Genomic DNA, 19,790 nt, shown 5'->3' with positions numbered 1-19,790 from the left:
ACTCTTAATGGCATCACGTCCCCGCAGCAAGGTGAAGTATTGGCAATCTTGCGCGGGATTGAATTTTCTTTAGGAGCTGGGTTTAACTCTGTGTTGTTAGAATCGGATGCAAGATCCATTGTGTCTCATTTTAACAAGGTGGGATTGGATTTAGTTTCTAATGGTCACTTGTTGGATGAAGCTAAGGAAGTTTGGCAGTCTTTTTTGAATTCTTCGTGTAAGTTTGTGTCTCGGTCTTGTAATGGGCCTGCTCATTCGCTTGCACGTAATGCTTTACATTGTGCACCTGTCCAAAGTTGGGGGTCTTTTGTCCCATCTTGGTTAGAAGCACAAGTGCCGTGGGATTGGCCTTCTTCCTAGTTTATTAATGCATTGCTTCTTCTTCAATAAAAAAAAAAAGTTTTCCAAAAATTTATTTATGTTGGTTATATGTAATAATTTAGTATTATTTCCCAACTATTTAAACGTTAAATATATATTTTTTAAATTTTTTAATACTGTTCAAGGTACCATAATTTGTGAAATCCGAAAAACTCAAAGAATTAATTAATTTGGACAAAAGTTTGTATGGATTGTTTTTCTTTGTTTTATGAGTCTTCGGGTTGAACGGCAAAAGAGAGCAATTGCCTCAGAACACAGAGCTACGGCTACCCACTAAGCCGAAACAGATAAAAGGAAAAAACGGAAGAAGACAACCAGAAGAATCGGCAGAACTCAAAGAGGACAATGCCTGCAGAAGAACCCAATGAAGACACTACATCATCAGGAAGATTCCAATTAATCTCAGCAACAATATTGGCATGGCAAGTTTGAACTCCATGGAACAAAGCTTGCACCGAATAGTACTATTGATTACAGACTCAATGACTTTTCTGATTTATCTACATGTCTGTGTGGTGACCTTGAATATTATATCAATGATTTCCAAATGGAAAGCTATATTGTCAACGTTATGTGCCTCAAATCAAACAAGAATGCACATTTTTTTGTCCTTAGATTTGCAAACATGCACTATTCATCCTCTTTCCCTGGATTCCAAAGTCAACTTTATACCATCGTTTGTTTCCCCAGAACACAACCCAATTTTGTTTTCCTTACATTACAAAATAGGTAGCAACTGATGAAGAAAGTCCAGGCAAACCCAAATGGGTTAGCATTCAACTGGTTGACATCTAATTTGTATATTCGTATTGAGCTCTGAATATTCCCCGCATTTTACGATTTAGATTTTCTTTGTTTTAAATAACCATTTCATGTGTATATAAAGGAGATGAGGGTCTAGAGCTCAATAGGGTCTGTGTGGGCTGGTGAGATTTAAGGGTGGTCTGCATAACATGACCAAGATGTGTGTGCTGGGGTTAGCTTCTACTTCTACTTCTATAAGGGTATCTATTCTTGTGGTATTGGGTTTGGTTTTGAACTTGGCAGTAGTGTGTAATGGAGGTACAACAAGCACTTTTGTGAGGACAGTTGTGAAACCTGTGGACATGCCTCTCGACAGTGACACCTTTGCAGTCCCTCCTGGCTTTAATGCACCTCAACAAGTATAATCTCTTATCTTTCTCAGTACAATTATGATGCTTCTAGCCAATGGTAGCTCAATCATATGACCTCCCCTGGATACAGCTTTGTTAATGTAGTTCTGTCTTTTGTTTCTCTTGATATGAATTTTATTTTATTTCATTAAATAATATATTCATTTTTATTGTGGAACCATACAAGACCCTGCATTTAATCGAACCTTTATAATTTTACATAAATTTGTTTTTCAAACTTTATGGCTTACTTTATAATTTTTCTTTTCCTCTTGATGGAATTGATTAATAGGTGTCATTTCAAATTTTTAATTGTGTTTAATTGTATGATATTTGTGTGTTCTTGATTTAAGGTTCATATAACACAAGGAGACCATGTGGGAAAGGGAGTGATTGTCTCATGGGTCACTGTGGATGAACCAGGTTCCAGTACTGTGCGTTACTGGAGCACAAATAGCACACAAAAGATGGCTAAGGGCAATGTTACAACCTATAAATTCTACAATTACACTTCTGGATACATTCACCACTGCACCATCATTAATTTAGAGGTAAATTTGATATGCTTTTATGTTTTGCTCCATTTTGTTTTTTTCTTCAAAGGTTGGGGAATCTGTATGAGAGATACCAGGTTTTGGAATTTGATGATTTAACTGATGATTTCACTCCAAGTATGAATTTATAAATTATATTATGATCCAATCATCTATATTGTTGCACAGTTCAACACCAAATATTACTATGTTGTTGGAATTGGCCATAATGAGCGGCAGTTCTGGTTTATTACTCCTCCTGAAGTTGGGCCAGACGTTCCTTACACATTTGGTCTCATAGGTGAGTATTTCATACTAAAACATAATGCCAATACATGATGTAACTGAAAGGTAATTTCATGTTGTTTAGTAGGTTACAAGGCTTGTTGCAATCCATTTCATCTAGAAAACTGCAGAACCAAATAATAGTTCAAAATCTTATGAAACTTGTCCCTTGGTATGCAAGTCTAGCATTTGAAACAGTCTGCTTTTTGGCCTTAACTTGTGAATCTACATAATGGATGAGACAAAGTGTACATTGTTCCACTCTAGTGTATTTGTTTAAATCTAAATATCACTTACCAGTTACCACTGGGTGTCATTTGCAGGGGATCTGGGTCAGACCTTTGATTCAAATAGGACACTTACTCATTACCAATTAAACCCCCTGAATGGACAAACATTATTGTTTTGTGGGGACCTCTCATATGCAGATGACTACCCATATCATGATAATGTTAGGTGGGATACGTGGGGAAGATTCGTCGAGAGAAGTGCTGCTTATCAACCTTGGATATGGACTGCAGGGAATCATGAAATTGATTTTGCCCCAGAAATTGTAAGCATCTCAGAAAACATTAGGTTGCTCTGAAAAGTAATCTTATACTGTCATTTGTCTTTTCTCGTCTTGGATAAGATCATTTGTTCTACAACTTGTTTATATAGTATTAAATGTGTATATATATATAAGCACACACATATATGTACATATAGATAAGTTTTCCCACAACCACATAAGAACCTTTTCTGAGGTAAATTCTAGCTCCCCTGGTACATATTTTGTATATCGTTGAGGCCATTTAATGATAATAAGGTCATACAATTCTAGTTTCTTACTCAACCAGGGTGCTACTGTTAGTTTATTCACACTTCTACTCATCCATGTTATAAAATTTCCCAGAATTTGGTGCTCGTTTTGTAAATCATTTTCCAAGTCCCAAAAAGTCATTGGATGAAGTATTTTTTTTAAAAGAAGATTGGTACTTTTGTTGCAGGGTGAAACCGTACCTTTCAAGCCTTACACTCACCGGTATCATGTCCCTTATAATGCATCCGGGAGTACTGCCCCCTTTTGGTACTCAATCAAGAGAGCTTCGGCATACATCATAGTCTTGTCTTCTTATTCAGCATATGGTAAAGATATATATGTTTTTTGCTTACTATATTAACATGGCGCACAAAGCTCGTGCACAATTCGCAACATGGTAGTGAAGTCATCTGTACAATGTCTTTGTTAGAGTGAGTGCTTCAACAGTTTCATGTAACATATCATTTCCTTTTTCTTAATTAAGGTACAAGCACTCCTCAGTACAAATGGCTTGAGCAGGAGCTACCAAAAGTTAACAGGAGTGAGACACCTTGGTTAGTAGTTGTAATGCATTGCCCATGGTATAATAGCTACTTCAATCACTATATGGAAGGAGAAAGCATGAGAGTGGTATTCGAGTCGGTGTTTGTGAAGTACAAAGTTGATGTGGTATTTTCTGGTCATGTCCATGCCTACGAACGATCTGTAAGTGCTCGATGTACACATACTAAATTATTTTCCCAGTTAACAAACGAGTCTCTGTTTGTACACCAAAGATTTTGACATTCAACAGGTGGATCCCATTTATCGAACATTTTGACTTTTGATAGAATACAGGAAACCCTTTGAGGAAAGTATATATTTTTGCAGAAATGCTGATATCTATATTAAAGAAAACTGTATCCAAGATGTCATTACTTAATAAGTGATTTGTATATGCCACAGGATCGTGTATCCAATGTTGCATATAACGTTGTGAACGGTCTTTGCACTCCTGTGAAAGATCTGTCTGCACCTGTGTACATTACCATTGGTGATGGAGGAAATATTGAAGGGTTAGCAACCAAGTAAGCATATCAGTATATGCGTGATAGCTAGATTTGGTGTTTTCTCATTCAATGTCTTGTTATTTGTTAGCATTGCATATATACTTAATCAATGAAATTTTTTCTTTTGTGGTGCAGTATGACGCAGCCACAACCATCTTACTCAGCTTTCCGAGAGTCCAGTTTCGGTCATGGCATTTTTGACATCAAGAACCGAACCCATGCTTATTTTAGTTGGCACCGTAATGAAGATGGGTATGCAGTAATAGCCGATTCGACATGGCTTTTCAACCGATACTATTATCCTTTTGATGATTCCACAAGTGCCTAATCATCATGGAAGAAATAAACAAGCATTTGGTTGCTCTTGTTCTCTAGAATGAATACCCAAATGTAACAGATCCAATATTTTCTTCAACTCTATATTTTTTCACGCTGAATCATGTAAATCTTTGTACTGCTCTTCTTGTTTCTCTCTTCCCTCCAATGAATTGGTTACGAATTTGATCTTTAAAGCTTAACCCATTAATGAGGGTTTGTCATGTGGATTTTCTAGTGTGGGACTCAACCATTTAGTTGCTTATAGATCTAGGGGGTAAGCGCAGGGGGACAAAGCCTTTTCCCGCATTAGTAAGGATCCGACATCATAACCATGGTCCTTGAGCCACATAGGCATGCTGAATTGCTCTAATACCATTTGTAATGATCCAAATTACAAAATTTACAAGGCCTCCTCTAAACGTGCTAGCTAGACTTGGCTTTTGGACTCTTAAGCCTTACTTTAATACCCTAAATCTCCCTAGTGCATTACCAACTGGGATGGATCCACCAAGGGACTGACCACCCGCTCGTCGGAAAAGCCTTGCCAAACTCGTCAAGTTGATCCACAGGAATGACCACTTGTAAGCACGCCCACAATCTGTTCGACGAAATGTTTGAATGGTTGTGAGGCGTTCTTCACTTCTTCACTTTTTTTTTTAAAGTATGATCCAAAACGACATCTTTTTGGAGCCATGAATTAAAAAAAAAAACTAAGTAAAGAAACAAACAGAGTCCGATGGGTGTTCACCATTTATCTATAATTCACATTTTCTCAAACTCTAATCCCTTACCCAACCCCATCTGCCACCGTCTCACCCGCTTGTAAGTCGCCGCCGGCCAGCCCCCACCCGCTTGCGACTAGCCATCACATTTACACTATGACCTCCTAGGATAAAATTCACATTTACCAATGAAGGATTCACGACATCGTACTATAAATTAGAATGACTTAGAATGTAAATGATTAATTCTTTTTATTTTTTTAGTCAATTCAAAATGGAGAATGAGTCTCACTTTAAACATGATGAAGTATAATGCAAGTTAGAGGTGTCAAATGAGTTGTGTCGTGTCGGTCCAGCCTATTTTGGCAATTGGGCCCATTCGTGCTTTGTGCTCGTGTTGATTAATTTAATAATAGTATTGTGCTCGTGCCAACTTAGATAACTAAGACATAGGTCTAGCACGGACCACGACCTACAACTCAATTGTACTCATGCATTATTTTTTTCTTATTGTTTTTTATAGGGTTAGGAAACTTATATTATTTTTTCTTTCTTATAATTAAATACTAACATTCTTTTCTTAACAATTGAATTTTCTGGTTCAAAACTTCTTTAAAAATAGACTAAAATATGTTATACTAAGCGCCTATTTCAAGTCAATTTTGTGCTCATACTCGTGGCGTGCGTGTCTTGTGTCGTGGTCGTGCTAACTCAACTTGTTTTGTGTTTGTGCCATGTCGTATTTGTTTTAATCGTACCATGCTCTTGCCGGGCCATCCTGCTTGACACCTCTGACATAGGTGTATGCATCTTATATGTCTTTCTCTCAGCATTACGTCATTACATGACCTAGTACGTGGTGATAAGAGAGATACAAAGGGAAAAGCATATTTATTGTTTGGCTTTTTAGCAAGATACACACCTGAATTTTGACTCAATTTGCATGTTACCACTTAAATTAAAAATTGAAGCAAGTTGCCTCATGAATTAAATTTTATTTGCAAATTACTACCTTCTCCAAATCTTCAAGGGTTTTTTGGTTTTTTCATAGAGAAGAACTTGGGTGGGGAAGCTTTTGCCACCTCAACATGCTGAGTGGCAAGGCCCAACTAATTACAAGTGGCCACCTGTATAACTATTTTTCTATTTTTATTTTCCTATTTTTACAAACTTTGAAAATTAATTAAAAATAGCTCTAGACTCAGAAAAATACACGGTAAATTCTTACGGACTCGTCTTAATTAATACTAATTTACTATAGAGTCAAATTACCAATTTACCTTCTGAGAGTTTCCAGAAAATTTGGGAAGTCCAAATTTATTTTTAAAAAATTAAAGTACTCTAGACTTTTTGAAAATTCATAAGATAATCTCTTGAACTCCAAAAAATACAAGGTCTGCACCATTGGTCTTCTAAAAACTAACACTACCTTTATCGTGAGCACTTGCTACCCAAAAGATTTCTCGGTCTTAGAGGAAAATAAATTCAAGAAAAATTCTAGAATTTTCGTAAAGTCTCAGAAGAATTCTAAAAAATATTTTGAAAATTATAATTTTTATAGAATTTATTTTATGGAGGGAAATTTATTTTAATTTTTTATACATAAATTTGGACTTCCCAAATTTTCTGGAAACTCTCATAGGGCAAATTGGTGATTTGACTCTATAGTAAATTAGTATTAGTCAAGACGAGGTAAGAATTTTCTTTGTATTTTTCTGAGTCTGAAGCTATTTTTAATTAATTTTCAAAGTTTGTAAAAATAATAAAATAAAAATAGAAAAATGGTTATACATGTGGCCACTTGTAATTGGTTGGGCCATGCCACTCAGCATGCTGAGATGACAAAAGTTTCCTCATCCAAGTTCTTTTCTATGAAAAGACCAAAAAACCCCTAAAGATTTGGATAGAGGTAGTAATTTGCAAACAAAATTTAATTCATAGGCAACTTGCTTCAATTTTTAATTTAGGTAGTAACATATAAATCGAGTCAAAGTTCTTATGGATATTTTGCTAAAAAGTCTTATTGTTTTGGTTTTTGTGTAAAAGTAACACGTTTATCAGTGCACACCATATGTATTTATCTCTTCTATCACATGTTAAATGTCTTGTTTTACATATTTTTTCTTCAAACCGTTGGATCTCATCAATACAGCAGTTTTAAGTAATATATGTAGTCATTACTTAAAGAAAAGTAAGAACATACTCCTTATTCCCTAAGTACCACCCAACAATACAGTTTATTGATCTAAATTATTTATTTTTTAAGTCCCTCCTCGAAAGTCGTATTTATAAAAAATTAGCCAAATTTTTAATTATTTAGTCATCTAAATTATAGAGAAATATAATTCATTCAATAAAATTAAAATGATGCTACCAGAAATATAAACTGATGTTTTGCAAAACTGATATTTAAATAGCGTAAGATATGAACAGATGATTAAATTGTACACCCTCGTGGAATGTTGTTTACTTTAAGAAAGCTCCGAGCAAGTGAGAAGGAGCAACACATCAACATTTATAAACATTACGAGCAATCGAGCATCGATGCCGGGTCTTCTTTTTTTGACAGTAGAAGGAGCCACGTGAGACCTCACAGAGTCCTTGAATCAAAAGACGAGCAAAGTCAAAGTCCAACCATGCCTCTCCCTCCTTAGAGAAACACGTAACCCATCTCTTCTGAATCCAAACCCAGAATCCACATGGCGGACAAGAATGGAGGTGGCGACGGTGGTGCTCCACCAGACGAAGAGAAGAACAATGGAGCCGGTGGTGGTGGTGATGATGCGCCACCAGAGGAGGAGGAGGAGAAGAAGAAGAAGATTGCGGATCCAGACCTGTTGATCTGCTTGCTTCAGCCTTCTCCCGCCCACTCCGATCCCGAATACATCGGAATTCGTCGCCTTCTCCTCTCTCGCAAGCCCCAGCTCTGCATTCATCGCCGCCGAGTACGCTTCTCTTTCTCCTTCTTCATTGAACACTTTACATGATTCATTCATTCATTTGGAATGAGTTTTGAGTTGTTTGCTTGTTTGGGGTTTGAAGGATTGGAGATGCAATGGAAAAGGCTACGTGGCGTTCCGCAACTACATTCGCAGGCCGAGGAATTGGGAAAACTTGCAGGCTCCGAGCCTCCAAAGCACTCCCGGAAACAGGTCGCAATTCAATTCATATTCATCTCGAGCTTTTGCTACTCGCAAACTGAGTGATCTCGAAATTTTCTGATTAGTCAGTGTTTGTTTGTTTGTTGGTTTTCTTAAATTTGTATTATGCTGACATCAGGGTAATTTACTGCTTGATGCATCAGTGGGCGATGGATTCATCCTCCAAGTCCATTGTCCCTATTGTATGACGTCGAAACCTGGAGTCATACCAGCAAGGTATGTATGTATGCGCAATGCAATTTCCATTCCATTATGGGTTTTGGGTCCTCTTTAATCCCATATAATATGCATATTTTGCTCATCCTCATCTATTTTCATTGCTTGAATGATGCGGAGATGTAGTTTTTAGTTTCCCAAGTTGTAAATGTGATAACCCTTTTGAGCAAAAATTGAGACAATAAAGCAAATTTTGAATTTTACCTTGTTATTATAATGGCTTAATGCCTTCTTTCTTTACAGGACATGCAAAGTGGCAGTCAACCTTCACCTCGGAGAACTAGTTTTAGCTCGAGTACTAGTGATAATGACCGCCCACGCCATCGACGGGTTGAACAACCTGCATACTCATTTGTAGGAATGCATTGCATCTTTGATCAGTGCAAAGCCTCTGGTAATTTCACTTCAACTACTATTCTGTATTGACCCTTTGTTGTGTTATTAAGTTGAGAGGTAATATGATTTTTCGAAAGGAAGAAACCTCATTGGTTTTTATCTACAGTTACGGTTTTGAAGTTTGGGCACATGAGTTCTGATCTTCTTGCCTATGGAGCATCAGATGGAACCTTGACAGTATGCACTGTCTCTGATCCACCTTCAATCCTCAAGCATCTGGATGGTCACTCTAAAGATGTTACAGGTTGGATTGACTGGTATTGTTACTGTTGTCTTTTTCTTTTGTATTTGCAATGATATATTTGTTAGCATGTTTGCCTGTCCTCCATAATTAAGTAGATTGTCGCGGCCAAAGAATTAATTTTGATATTCCATTGGGTATAGATAGCTAAGATAAGACAGGTACAATAAAAGTGATAGCTTAGGCAAACACTCTGGTACACCAATATTTATTTTTAGGGGGGGGGGGTTCCAATCAAGCTGTGGCAGTAAATTAATAAGTATTCAAAGTGGTTATAATGATTGAAAGGCAAAAGAAGCATGATATGCAACAAAAGTGAACATCAAGTCCATAATTTTATACTGGATGCAATTCTCTTTAGTTTCTCTGTTTCTGAAGCACTGATAAGAACAAATAATTTTTTTTTTTCCTGCCATCACCATGTTTCTGAAATTGTATTTCATTTTCAGACTTTGATTTCACATCAAACAATCAATACATTGCATCTTCATCTATGGATAAAACTGTGCGAGTATGGGAGATTTCAAAAGGCCTTTGCATTCGAGTAATATATGGAGTTTCACCACAACTGTGTATTCGTTTTCACCCTGTAAGTGTACACAAACATTAAGAACACTCAGCCTTTAAGGGGTGCAGCAATCCTTTCCTATGCTGATACCTTATTATATGTACATGTTTAAACTGTTCTGTGTTTCGTCCATGCTAGCCTGTTTTATTCAAACCAAGTTGTTACTGACTGATTTCAGCATATAATACCTATCAGACCTTTGGTTTTGTTTTTATTAGATTCTCGCTGAAGGTTCTTTTTCCCCTGGACTTGAATTCCCCTCATTTTTAACCTTCATTAATTTAGTTAATAATGCCTTTTCTTCCCTCGACCTTCTGTGGATTACTATAGTGCAAAGAGAAAAACTTGTTTGCCCTTTTTTTTTATGTTTCTTTTAAACATGATATGCCATTCTGCAATTTAAGGTTTTGTTTTCCCTTCACCTTCTTTGATGCAGGTAAATAACAATTTCCTTTCAGCTGGCAACGCAGACAAGGAAATTACGGTAATCACTGCATATTGCTTGCTGAATTTTTAGGCCTCATAACATGATCCCACTTGTTTCAACCCCCCCTCCCCCACATAAAAAAGAAAAACAGATTTCCATTGGAGTAATTATGATTTTGCGTAGCCTATTGCAGCTCACAGTTCACAAATAGATTTCCTATGTTATTGGACATAGATATAGCTGCTTCTACGAACCATTTGAATGGACTAGAATATGTGTTAAGGTTGAAGTTTCTGTTATATGCTGAAAGCCTGAAACACATTCTACGTGTGCTTCAAAGGAGCTGGTCCTATGAAGTGGATATAGTTAAGTCATATCAACATATTCTCTATTCATTTAGACTGAATTTGGCACTATACAAGAGTATATTATATTCTGCAGTTGCCCTGGGAAGCTACAAGTAATCTGGTCCTGAGCACAAGATACATATTCTGTTAGTCATCTGAACTTAATTAATCAAAATCCTCAATCTTACTTTGGGGTTATAGTGAATATCCAGGATTCCCAAATTAATTATTTGTTAATAGTTAATATCCAGTGTCTCCAAATTAATATTGGATGGATTTGTTTTGTAATATTTAACTCCCGATCTTATTGATGTTAGTCAACTGAATACAATCTCTGTAATGCACTACAATCATAATGAGACATCTCATAATACATCCCCACACAACAAAATAATATTGCAACTTAATATTTTTATTTTTTTCTGATACACAAGGGACCTTTAATTCTTCATTTCCCAATAATGTTAGTGTTTCCCTGATATTTACAATTTAATAAATTACATTTGATTGGTGGCACTTCTATGTTGATATATCAGGTTTTCAATTTCAGCACCGGGAGGATCATTCATAAAACATTATTTGACAGTGAGGTTACTGCTATGGACCATGCTCACACTGGACAGCTAATTTTCTGTGGGGATGCAATGGTGTGTCACTCTGTATATTTAGATTTGAAGTTTTTCTTTTCCAATGAACTTGCATATCCTTTACTGACATGGTCAATTGGAAAATTTGTCGCAGGGCTGTATATATTCTGTAAGTATGAATTCTCATACAGGTGTATTATCTCGCTCTCATCGCTATCGAAGTAGCAGCAGGCGCAAATCCCCAGTAACAACTGTGCAGTACCGAAGTTTTTCTCTGTTGGCTCGGGGCCCTGTGTTGCTGACATGTACTCAAGATGGAAGTTTATCTTTCTTCAGGTGTGGTCGGCAGGACATGCCTTGTTACTTTTATTGTCTATTTAAGCCACTGACAAGATTATTGGTATGTTGTAGTGTTGCTCTGGAAATACAGGGTTATTTGACTCTCCGTTGCTCACTCAAATTAACTCCACGAATATACAGCATCCGGGCTTCCTTCTGTCCTCTGCTTTCCCTCGAAAAGGGAGAATTTATAGGTTTGTATGTCAATCTCAATGTTAAGTGAAAGTTTTCCTATATTTTCTTTTTTGTGGGTGAGCTATCAAGTGAAATGGATAACTTTGGATGGGAATTCCCTGTTTTGTGCCACATAAATGTCGAAACGAGCTTGGCATTGTTGACTAACTACAGACAAGAACTCTGATTAGAGCTTCCATATGCTTTCATGTTGATCATTTCTCTGCAAGACTTACATGTGCTTATATTACTTTATCAAGGAAATGAAAAGTTCAAAATTGTAACTAGTAGAAGCATATGTCAATATGTTGTCAGGTGTTGAAGTTACAGAGGTCTTTGAATACGATGATATCAAACTGTGTAACTGAACATTATTGTCAAGATCTGAGTGTGCATACAACTTTCCAAAAAATTTCACTTTACTCTCGATTATGTGACCATTTACATTTACTATTTCTTGCTGACATTGTCACATTGTTATAATACCTAGTTTCCGGAAGCGAGGATTCAAATGTCTACTTCTATGATTTAACTCGGCCAAAGCATACATGTGTAAACAAGCTACAGGTTCATCTCATTTATGGTTTTAATGGTTTCCTCACATCTCATTTATGGTTTTAATGGTTTCCTAACGTCTCAAAGTGGACTCAAATGACCAAAATATGTGCGACTGCAGGGTCATCGATTTCCAGTTATCGGAGTTGCTTGGAACCATGGAGAGAACTTGTTAGCATCTTCTGATTTCTATGGTACAGTTATTGTATGGAAGAGATCAAAGACAGGTTAAAAAAACATATATACAGAGATACAAGTTTCAAGTCACCCTTGGGTTTGCAGGCTCTTTGTTCAATTCTGCCATTCTTTTCCCATAATTGGCTTACCCCTACAAAGTCTCATATACTGTATTATTAACTGTATCAGTCAGATAAGGAAATAGAGTGAACATTGTTTGTATCCTTTTTCCAATTTAATATCAAGTGATCAAAAGTTTTGCATACATAGATTTTCATTGATAGCTAAGTTTGGTGCGGGTCCTAGTGTGTTGGGCTGATTGCTTCCATTGTTTGTATCACCGCAAAGCTATTGACTGGGTTAACCACATTATTATGAGCAAAGCATTGAACGACATCGTTTACATGAAAGGTTAATACAAATTGTTAAATAAGCCTATGAGCCTTATAATGCCTCACATGAAAGAAAAAAAGTTATGGGAATTATATGACCTCTACATATAAAAGATGGATTAGTTACAATCTTGATTCAAAAATTAGAAATGCCTTTCTTTATGTGCGTGAGGTTTATTTGTACCCAACCAACATGCAGTCTTGTGATGACAAAGGGGTCTCTAGATAGTATATAAAGCGGAAAAGGGTTTATGTTAACAACTTCCGTTGTAGTCTAGTTGGTTAGGATACTCGGCTCTCACCCGAGAGACCCGGGTTCAAGTCCCGGCAACGGAATATTTTTATTCATTTTTCAGAGACGTCAGTTTTCACTTTTCAATGCCGTTTAATCAGACTTCAAATGTAAGCTTGGAGCTTTGAATGGTATAAAACTTAGTCTTACTGTCTTGGTGGTTTCCAATTTTTTTTTTTCTTAAATCATAGCATTTTTTGTGTGAAGAAATTCATAGCATTTTCATTGAAGGAAATTAGGGATAAACAACATCTGCTTGGAGGTGAGGCTCCATGGCATCAGCCCAGCTAGAAAGAAACATTACATGAAAGAGCAAACTCGGCAAGAGAGTAAACTACAACATTACAAGATGCAGGAACATAACGACTTATAACTCTAGAAAAAAGACTCAAAATCCCCTTAACTTCCTCCAATAGGCGCCAGAAGCTAGAAGCCAAATCGCTTGAGTGTCCGACTCCAACATTAAAAATTGAAACCCAGCATCCAATGCAAAACCAAGGCCGCGAGGATTTGCAAAAATCTCAGCTTGTTAGAACTCTTTACACTTGCAATAAGAGTTCAGTAAAGCCAGATTGCCTCCAGGAAACACCAACAGAAAACGCAGCAAGAGCTGCATTATGTATGCATTGAGATCCTCATAACAGATGCATGTCCCCATCTTTTAGAACTGAGTTTTTTCTTTTTAGTTTTTTACTAGAACAGAATAAATTATAGAATGGGCAAAGATCCATTCAGAGATATTTTAACAAAGCCCATATCCCTCGCTTTAGTAGATTTTGAAGATCCACCAAATTGGTGGGTTCAACACATTGTTGGGAGAACCAAAACAAAAAAAAGAAGCAGCAAAATCAAAATCTAGAAGGAACAAACTCTGAAACATTATATACATTTGCAGCTGAGATGACATCTGAAACCCAGTAACAGTGCAAATAGTGTCCAACTTCTTGATGCTGCATATACCAAAATAGAAATGTGTAAAAGCCTCTATGTCTATTGCTATGTGGCAGGCTAAAAGTACTTTTTGGAATATTCACAACCCTAGGGGGAAGAGAGAGAGAGGATCTACATTAAATAATTAGGTACAACCAAACACTTCCTCGACCTTTAAAGGAAACCAGGGAGCGAGATACCTCATAACCTAATAGACACCATAAAGGTTTTCAAAATGGTTCTGTCTTGCCATTAACTCACAAATACAACTTGTGATTCGGATATGCGTCCGTGTTTCCAATAGCCATACCAAAGATGAGAATGTCCTCCATTATAATTCTAATTCATCACAACTTTTTTTACACATACAATATCACCTCCGGCGTCGTTTTGTATCCACCTGAAAAACAACATGAATGGAAGTCTAATAATAATAGTAATGAAGGGCAGTGAGTTCATAATCACCATACTATACACAAATTATACTATTTTGCTACTTATGCTCTGACCATGTGCTTACAAGAGAAGTCAGATTCCAACACATATTGATGATAAAGACCATGTTGATACTTTTCATATATTATGTTTACATGCAATTTTCATCTATCAAGTTTTACATAAAACCCACTATTTCTTCTCAATGTGCATAGCAAGCCATTGTCCTGGAAATTTGCAATGAGGTTCGTTCTATTCAATATTTCCTTTTTAGTTTTTACCCCCCTCTTTGGTTCTGTGGGAGACGGAAGCATTTAAGAAATTTTAAAACTGAATATATATATATATATATATGCATCGCAAAACCTTATCTCTTGAAATCAATCAATAATAGATGCAATGAGAAGTAAAGAAATTATGGCAAAAGTTAATCATTCCATATTCCAAATGGTAGATGGATAAAGAGAGAATATGTCCAATAACTTGTCAAATGACATGCAAGTCAAATTGAGTCTACAAGTAACCGAGAATTAATGACACACCTAGTGTCAAATTTTTATCCAACACTTGAGAAAAGAAGAGTACCTTGGTATCAGCATGTCTGGAAGCAGTATGTGAATTCTGCAACTTCTTTTGACCCTCCGAAGAACAATTTTCACAGAAGAAGTGATCAAGTCTTTTAGCTTCCTCTGCATTCATGTCTATACAAGCAGGATGAAACCTGAATCAAATGTAGTAAAATGAAGCTTGCATCGGTTTAAAATCTAGAAATAAAAACACTATTTCTATAAAATCTTGAAACTGTCTGAAACTTTTGAATCTGTTCAGTTATAGTATCTATCAACCACAAAAAAATCCTAATTAAAGAGGACTGGAAAGGAGGAGAAAGTATATATGAAAATAGACAAGATGCATATCACTAAAGGCATATGTATTACATTCTTTGATGCCTTCTGTAAACTTCTTTTACTTATCTCAAGCAATAGCCTTAAACATTAACCTCAGGAACTGCTGAATGCAGTAGCTTAGCAACACAAATTATGCTCAAGGCATGGCACCATAAGGATATACAACAAACCTTATGCTCATCTCAGGCCAGCATAGGGTATTTGGGACACAAATGCACAAACATATCCATTCAGACAAAGGTTAAGCAACATATTCAAATTTAATTTTTGTCTAAATGATAAAAACTTATTTAAAATTAGCAGCACTGAAGACACCATTCAATCTACAAATAGGCAAATTAGCCTAGCTGATTTGCATTCAAACAGTTCCTCCTGATTATTTTACAGGATGATTAAATAACTTATGGCATCTTACTGATGCAAGTTTGGAAGCTGATTTGGAGTAGCGTTCCAACAAAGTTTCGATCACTTAATCCATTATTTCCACTAAAAGGTTTGCCTTCTAGAAATGAATAATGAATTTAAAATGCTTCACCCACTAGCCACTTCACTAATGGTTGCATAATTTAAGTTTAAATTTATAAGCTACCTACTTGAAATGCACAAATGTTCCTTCCAGTAACTAAAGACTATCTATCCCCCAGAAAGATAATGGTGTAAAACAATGGAAGCAATCAGGCCACGCTTTTCCAAGCTATTCACTCCAGATTCAAACAAGTAAATCCTTGAAATTCTAGATAAGAAGAACTGCCTTAGCACATGCTTAAGGTTCGTTTTAGATAATTCTGTCAAGCAGTCAGATAAAAAGTGTCAAAAGAAGCATTCACTACCATGTAACTGCAAGCCAAGTAGAACAATGAATTGAAATCTACCAACTTTTATGCATTGGATGCATAGTCATTTTGTATAGGCTTAGAGGTCTCCTAGATCGTGAGATACTACCCCAACCTTACCATCTTTCCAAGCTTAATTCAAATGAATTCAAATATAAATAACCTTATCTCTGACATCTAAGAACATGTAAAACTAATTCCATTATTACCTCTGAATTTACTCTTATCATGACTTGCCAGAAGAATACCTCTGCTGTACAATTGACTAAAGCATATATGAAACAGATCCTTTCATAAAATAACTTCTTTATCTACAATCACTAACAAATGTTAAGAACTCTGTCTCTGCACTATCCAAAAAATCATTTGTCTCCATATTTACAGTATACTTGCATGCCATATATATTACCTGCCACATTGTTATGTATAAAATAAAACCCTTAGTGAAAATTGAAAAAATGTGCAATTTTTTGTACAAAAATGTAATAATTAATCATGCACAGCTATAATAAGTAATCATTTACTGATATAATATAAATTCTACGCAACTTGTTTCTCAGCAACTAGCAGATTATTTTGTTGGAAACACATTATTATAATAAACCATTCAAATGAGAAATGAATAAAAATGATTAAAGAAATGAAAAAAGAATGAATTTGGAACAAGTAAATCAGAAATATGTTAAACCCATCCCCACACCATCTGTCCAGAAAAACTGTTTTACCCCGCTGATAAAGCAGAAAGCACACAATGAAACAATTAATGAAGGCCAGACATATCTGGCTAAATTAAAGTCAGGAAGTTCTCTCTGGGAAATTCATAGAAAAGTACAAAGCCGTAATCTTAAAGAACCAGTAATTGGAAATAGATATAGAAAAGTTTCATCATGCACATGGGTAACAACTGTATGCATGCCTAAACTAAAAACTAATAAATAAAAATCTATCTAGAACCATACAAAATATTCACAACAAAACTCAAGTTTTCAACTTCATCATAAAATTTCCCACCATCCTGACCGAGGCAGAACACGTGGGAAGGGCAAAAACAATTGAATAACCTAAACAACATCTAACTTACCAATCACTACAACCTTCACACTGAACCATGAGGTCATCAGGGTTGTAAGGCATCTCACACTTGCAATACCTGCCACATGACATTGAAAACTGTCATAAGCAAGAACAACTCAAGTGAACTCAAACAATAAAGAGAAAAGAAGGCATTTCAATATCATTGATCCCAAATTGCGGGAGCTTAAGCTCAAGGCTCAAATACACTTTTAAATGTCATCGTGCACAAATACCAAGTTCTTACAGATATATAAGAAAACTCAAAAATCAAAGTAATAAGAGCAAATGAAATCTTGAACTCCAGATTCCATTGTTTAACCAAAGAAAAAGCAATAAACTAAGGGATTAAGTTTCATCAAAATCAAGCTCCGATTTCTCTTCTATGCATCTCCTTTTTCTCCACTTTCTCTCCTCCTTAATTCAAGGAAGGAAAACTAAAAACTTTACCAAACGCACCTAAGTTTATACAAATCAATAGAATGAACTATGAAAATTAAGCTAAAAATCCAAGCTTTTGCATTCAATACGATAGAATACCAACCAAAGCATATCAATTGAAGCACAATTCAATAATTAACATCAACGTTGCTAAAATAACAAGCGAATTTAAGAATGCACAACTCTATTGCAATTTTGATTCAACCAAAACGACGAGACGAGACGAGACGAGAGAAACGGACAACTTACACGGCAACTCGGTCTGGATTGAAGGCGCCAGTGGAGGAATTATACTCGAAACGACAGAAGAAGTCGTCGTTTCCGACAGCGTCGAGCTTGGTGTAGCTCTTGAAGGTGTGGACCGTACACTTGCCCTCCACGGTGTCAGCGCTCTGGACGTCGTAGTGGTCGGAGAGGAAGACCTCCTTGGAGCCGTGGAACTGCCGCCGGCCGCCGATCGACTCCTCCGGCCGGTAGTACCACCGCACGTGCACCTTCACGTTCGCGCCGCGGCTGTCCGCCTCGATCCGCTCGATCTTCGCCACGTACGACGGCTTCCCCGGATCCGACGGCCGCATCAGCACGCAGTCTCCAGCTGCATAGAGAGAGCGAGAGAGAGAAAATCAAATTCACATGAAATTAAAATCGAATTTCAAAATCGAATTTGAATTTGAATTGAATCGAATTTTCTAGTACCTCTGACGGTTTTGTTGATGGACTTGACAGTGTAGGAGTCGAGGGTTCGTCTCGGAGCTTTTGGTTTCGCCATTAAAGCTCAGTTATGCTGCTTTGCAGATTACAAGCTCATCACAAACACAAAGATTGAAAGCAACTCGAAAATTCCAAAAATCGCCCAAAAATATATATTTTATTTGTTTTAAAGGGAGGAATTATATGGTTCATGCATGCCCACGTAAATGCGAAACGACCATCGCGTGAAACAGGTTCATCTAAAATTCTCTCAATTCTCAACTGTGCATGATTGGACGTCCGTACGAGGGTCTATGGTTGTAGGGTGGACGCGCGCGTAGATTATAGTAGCTTTGTTCGGCGCAGAGTATTAAAGTAGGGGAAGACTCCTGAGCGTTTACGCATGAACTGATCGTATCTAGTAGCTACTGATTGTTGTGTCGTGTATTTGTTTATTCAGCGTATCGACTCGGTTGCTTTGTTTCTTGACTCTTTTTGGGCCTCGGCCACCTGAAATTTGTTTCGACTCCCCTCGAGGGGATTCTTGGCCGTTGGATTTCAATTACCCGCGATAATTTAGGCCGTTGGATTTTAAATACCCGCGATAATTCACTCAGTGACCTTTTTGTAAAATATAAAATATAAATAAAACTTAATAAATCCTAGCTAGGTGTTTTATCTAAGGTAGGCTTATTTAAACCTTATCTTTTATCCTTGTCCTAGGAACTTATTCAAGCTCAATGATTTTATGACCCTTGTGGATAGAGTCTTGTGTTTTTACCCTTGTGTTTTCACTCGTTGGTCTTTTATTGTATTTTTTTAATGGTCAAAATTAATAAAAGATCAGAATAAATAATAAAGTTTGTTTTTTTTTTTTTTATTGTATTGTGTTTTTACCCTTGTGTTTTTCACTTGTATTCTGACTTTAAACTCCACACCGAACTGGTAAATCAAAATAATTCAGATTAGATCGGTTTTTGGCCTCAAACTAGTGGACTGGCAGGCCCAAAGCAATTCAGTTGATAATCGTTTTGGTTTGGCTTAAAACATGACAAAGATGGAGTAAAGAACTAAACCCACAAGCACTTGCTAATTGTCTACAACAAGTACAACTCATGGCAAGGCCACAACATGTTATTCTAATTGTCCGTGAACATCCTCAATCAAACAATATATTTCTTTTCAATTTTCATTTTTGGTAGTATTTGAAGCATCAACATTAGTCCAAGACTCCAAGTTGCTTTCATTAAAATGTGGTATATAAATCTAGGGTCAGTTTGGTATTTTAATCAAAAGTTGTTTTTAAAATATTTCTTTTTTATTTTATCTATATTTATAATTAATGAGAATAAAAAATAGTTTTTAG

General features: G+C 36.4%; 3 protein-coding genes and 1 non-coding gene across 4 annotated transcripts; 3 read left to right on the top strand and 1 right to left on the bottom strand.

The window, feature by feature from the left end:
* Positions 1-713: 713 nt before the first annotated feature.
* Positions 714-4,764, top strand: LOC147277059 (purple acid phosphatase-like). Its single transcript, XM_086252867.1, has 8 exons — positions 714-1,544; positions 1,889-2,086; positions 2,258-2,369; positions 2,677-2,906; positions 3,343-3,481; positions 3,640-3,860; positions 4,101-4,222; positions 4,340-4,764. Exons 1-8 carry the CDS (start codon positions 1,335-1,337, stop codon positions 4,530-4,532), a joined length of 1,425 nt encoding a protein of 474 aa, XP_086108993.1. The 5' UTR covers positions 714-1,334; the 3' UTR covers positions 4,533-4,764.
* Positions 4,765-7,711: 2,947 nt separating this feature from the next.
* LOC147277058 (Transducin/WD40 repeat-like superfamily protein) lies at positions 7,712-12,695 on the top strand. Its single transcript, XM_086254005.1, has 12 exons — positions 7,712-8,189; positions 8,287-8,396; positions 8,549-8,621; positions 8,865-9,015; positions 9,124-9,261; positions 9,708-9,847; positions 10,263-10,310; positions 11,137-11,247; positions 11,342-11,523; positions 11,599-11,720; positions 12,191-12,267; positions 12,377-12,695. Exons 1-12 carry the CDS (start codon positions 7,944-7,946, stop codon positions 12,485-12,487), a joined length of 1,509 nt encoding a protein of 502 aa, XP_086110131.1. The 5' UTR covers positions 7,712-7,943; the 3' UTR covers positions 12,488-12,695.
* A 392-nt stretch (positions 12,696-13,087) lies between these two features.
* On the top strand, positions 13,088-13,160 carry TRNAE-CUC (transfer RNA glutamic acid (anticodon CUC)). Its single transcript has one exon. It is a non-coding gene; the product is annotated as a tRNA-Glu (tRNA).
* An 812-nt stretch (positions 13,161-13,972) lies between these two features.
* On the bottom strand, positions 13,973-18,775 carry LOC147277056 (chromatin remodeling protein SHL-like). The gene is made up of 5 exons (XM_086254315.1): positions 18,431-18,775; positions 17,984-18,329; positions 17,304-17,372; positions 15,067-15,202; positions 13,973-14,446 (listed from the first exon to the last, which is right to left on the bottom strand). The coding sequence occupies exons 1-5, from the start codon at positions 18,501-18,503 to the stop codon at positions 14,420-14,422; spliced, it is 651 nt and encodes a 216-aa protein (XP_086110441.1). The 5' UTR covers positions 18,504-18,775; the 3' UTR covers positions 13,973-14,419.
* Between the last annotated feature and the right edge of the window lie 1,015 nt (positions 18,776-19,790).

This window comes from Dryas octopetala, chromosome 8 (assembly GCF_963921425.1).
Source record: "Dryas octopetala chromosome 8, drDryOcto1.1, whole genome shotgun sequence".
In the NCBI taxonomy this organism is placed as follows: Eukaryota; Viridiplantae; Streptophyta; class Magnoliopsida; order Rosales; family Rosaceae; genus Dryas; species Dryas octopetala.
The sequence above is the reverse complement of the archived record's forward strand: the minus strand, read 5'-3'. Positions and strand labels throughout refer to the sequence as shown.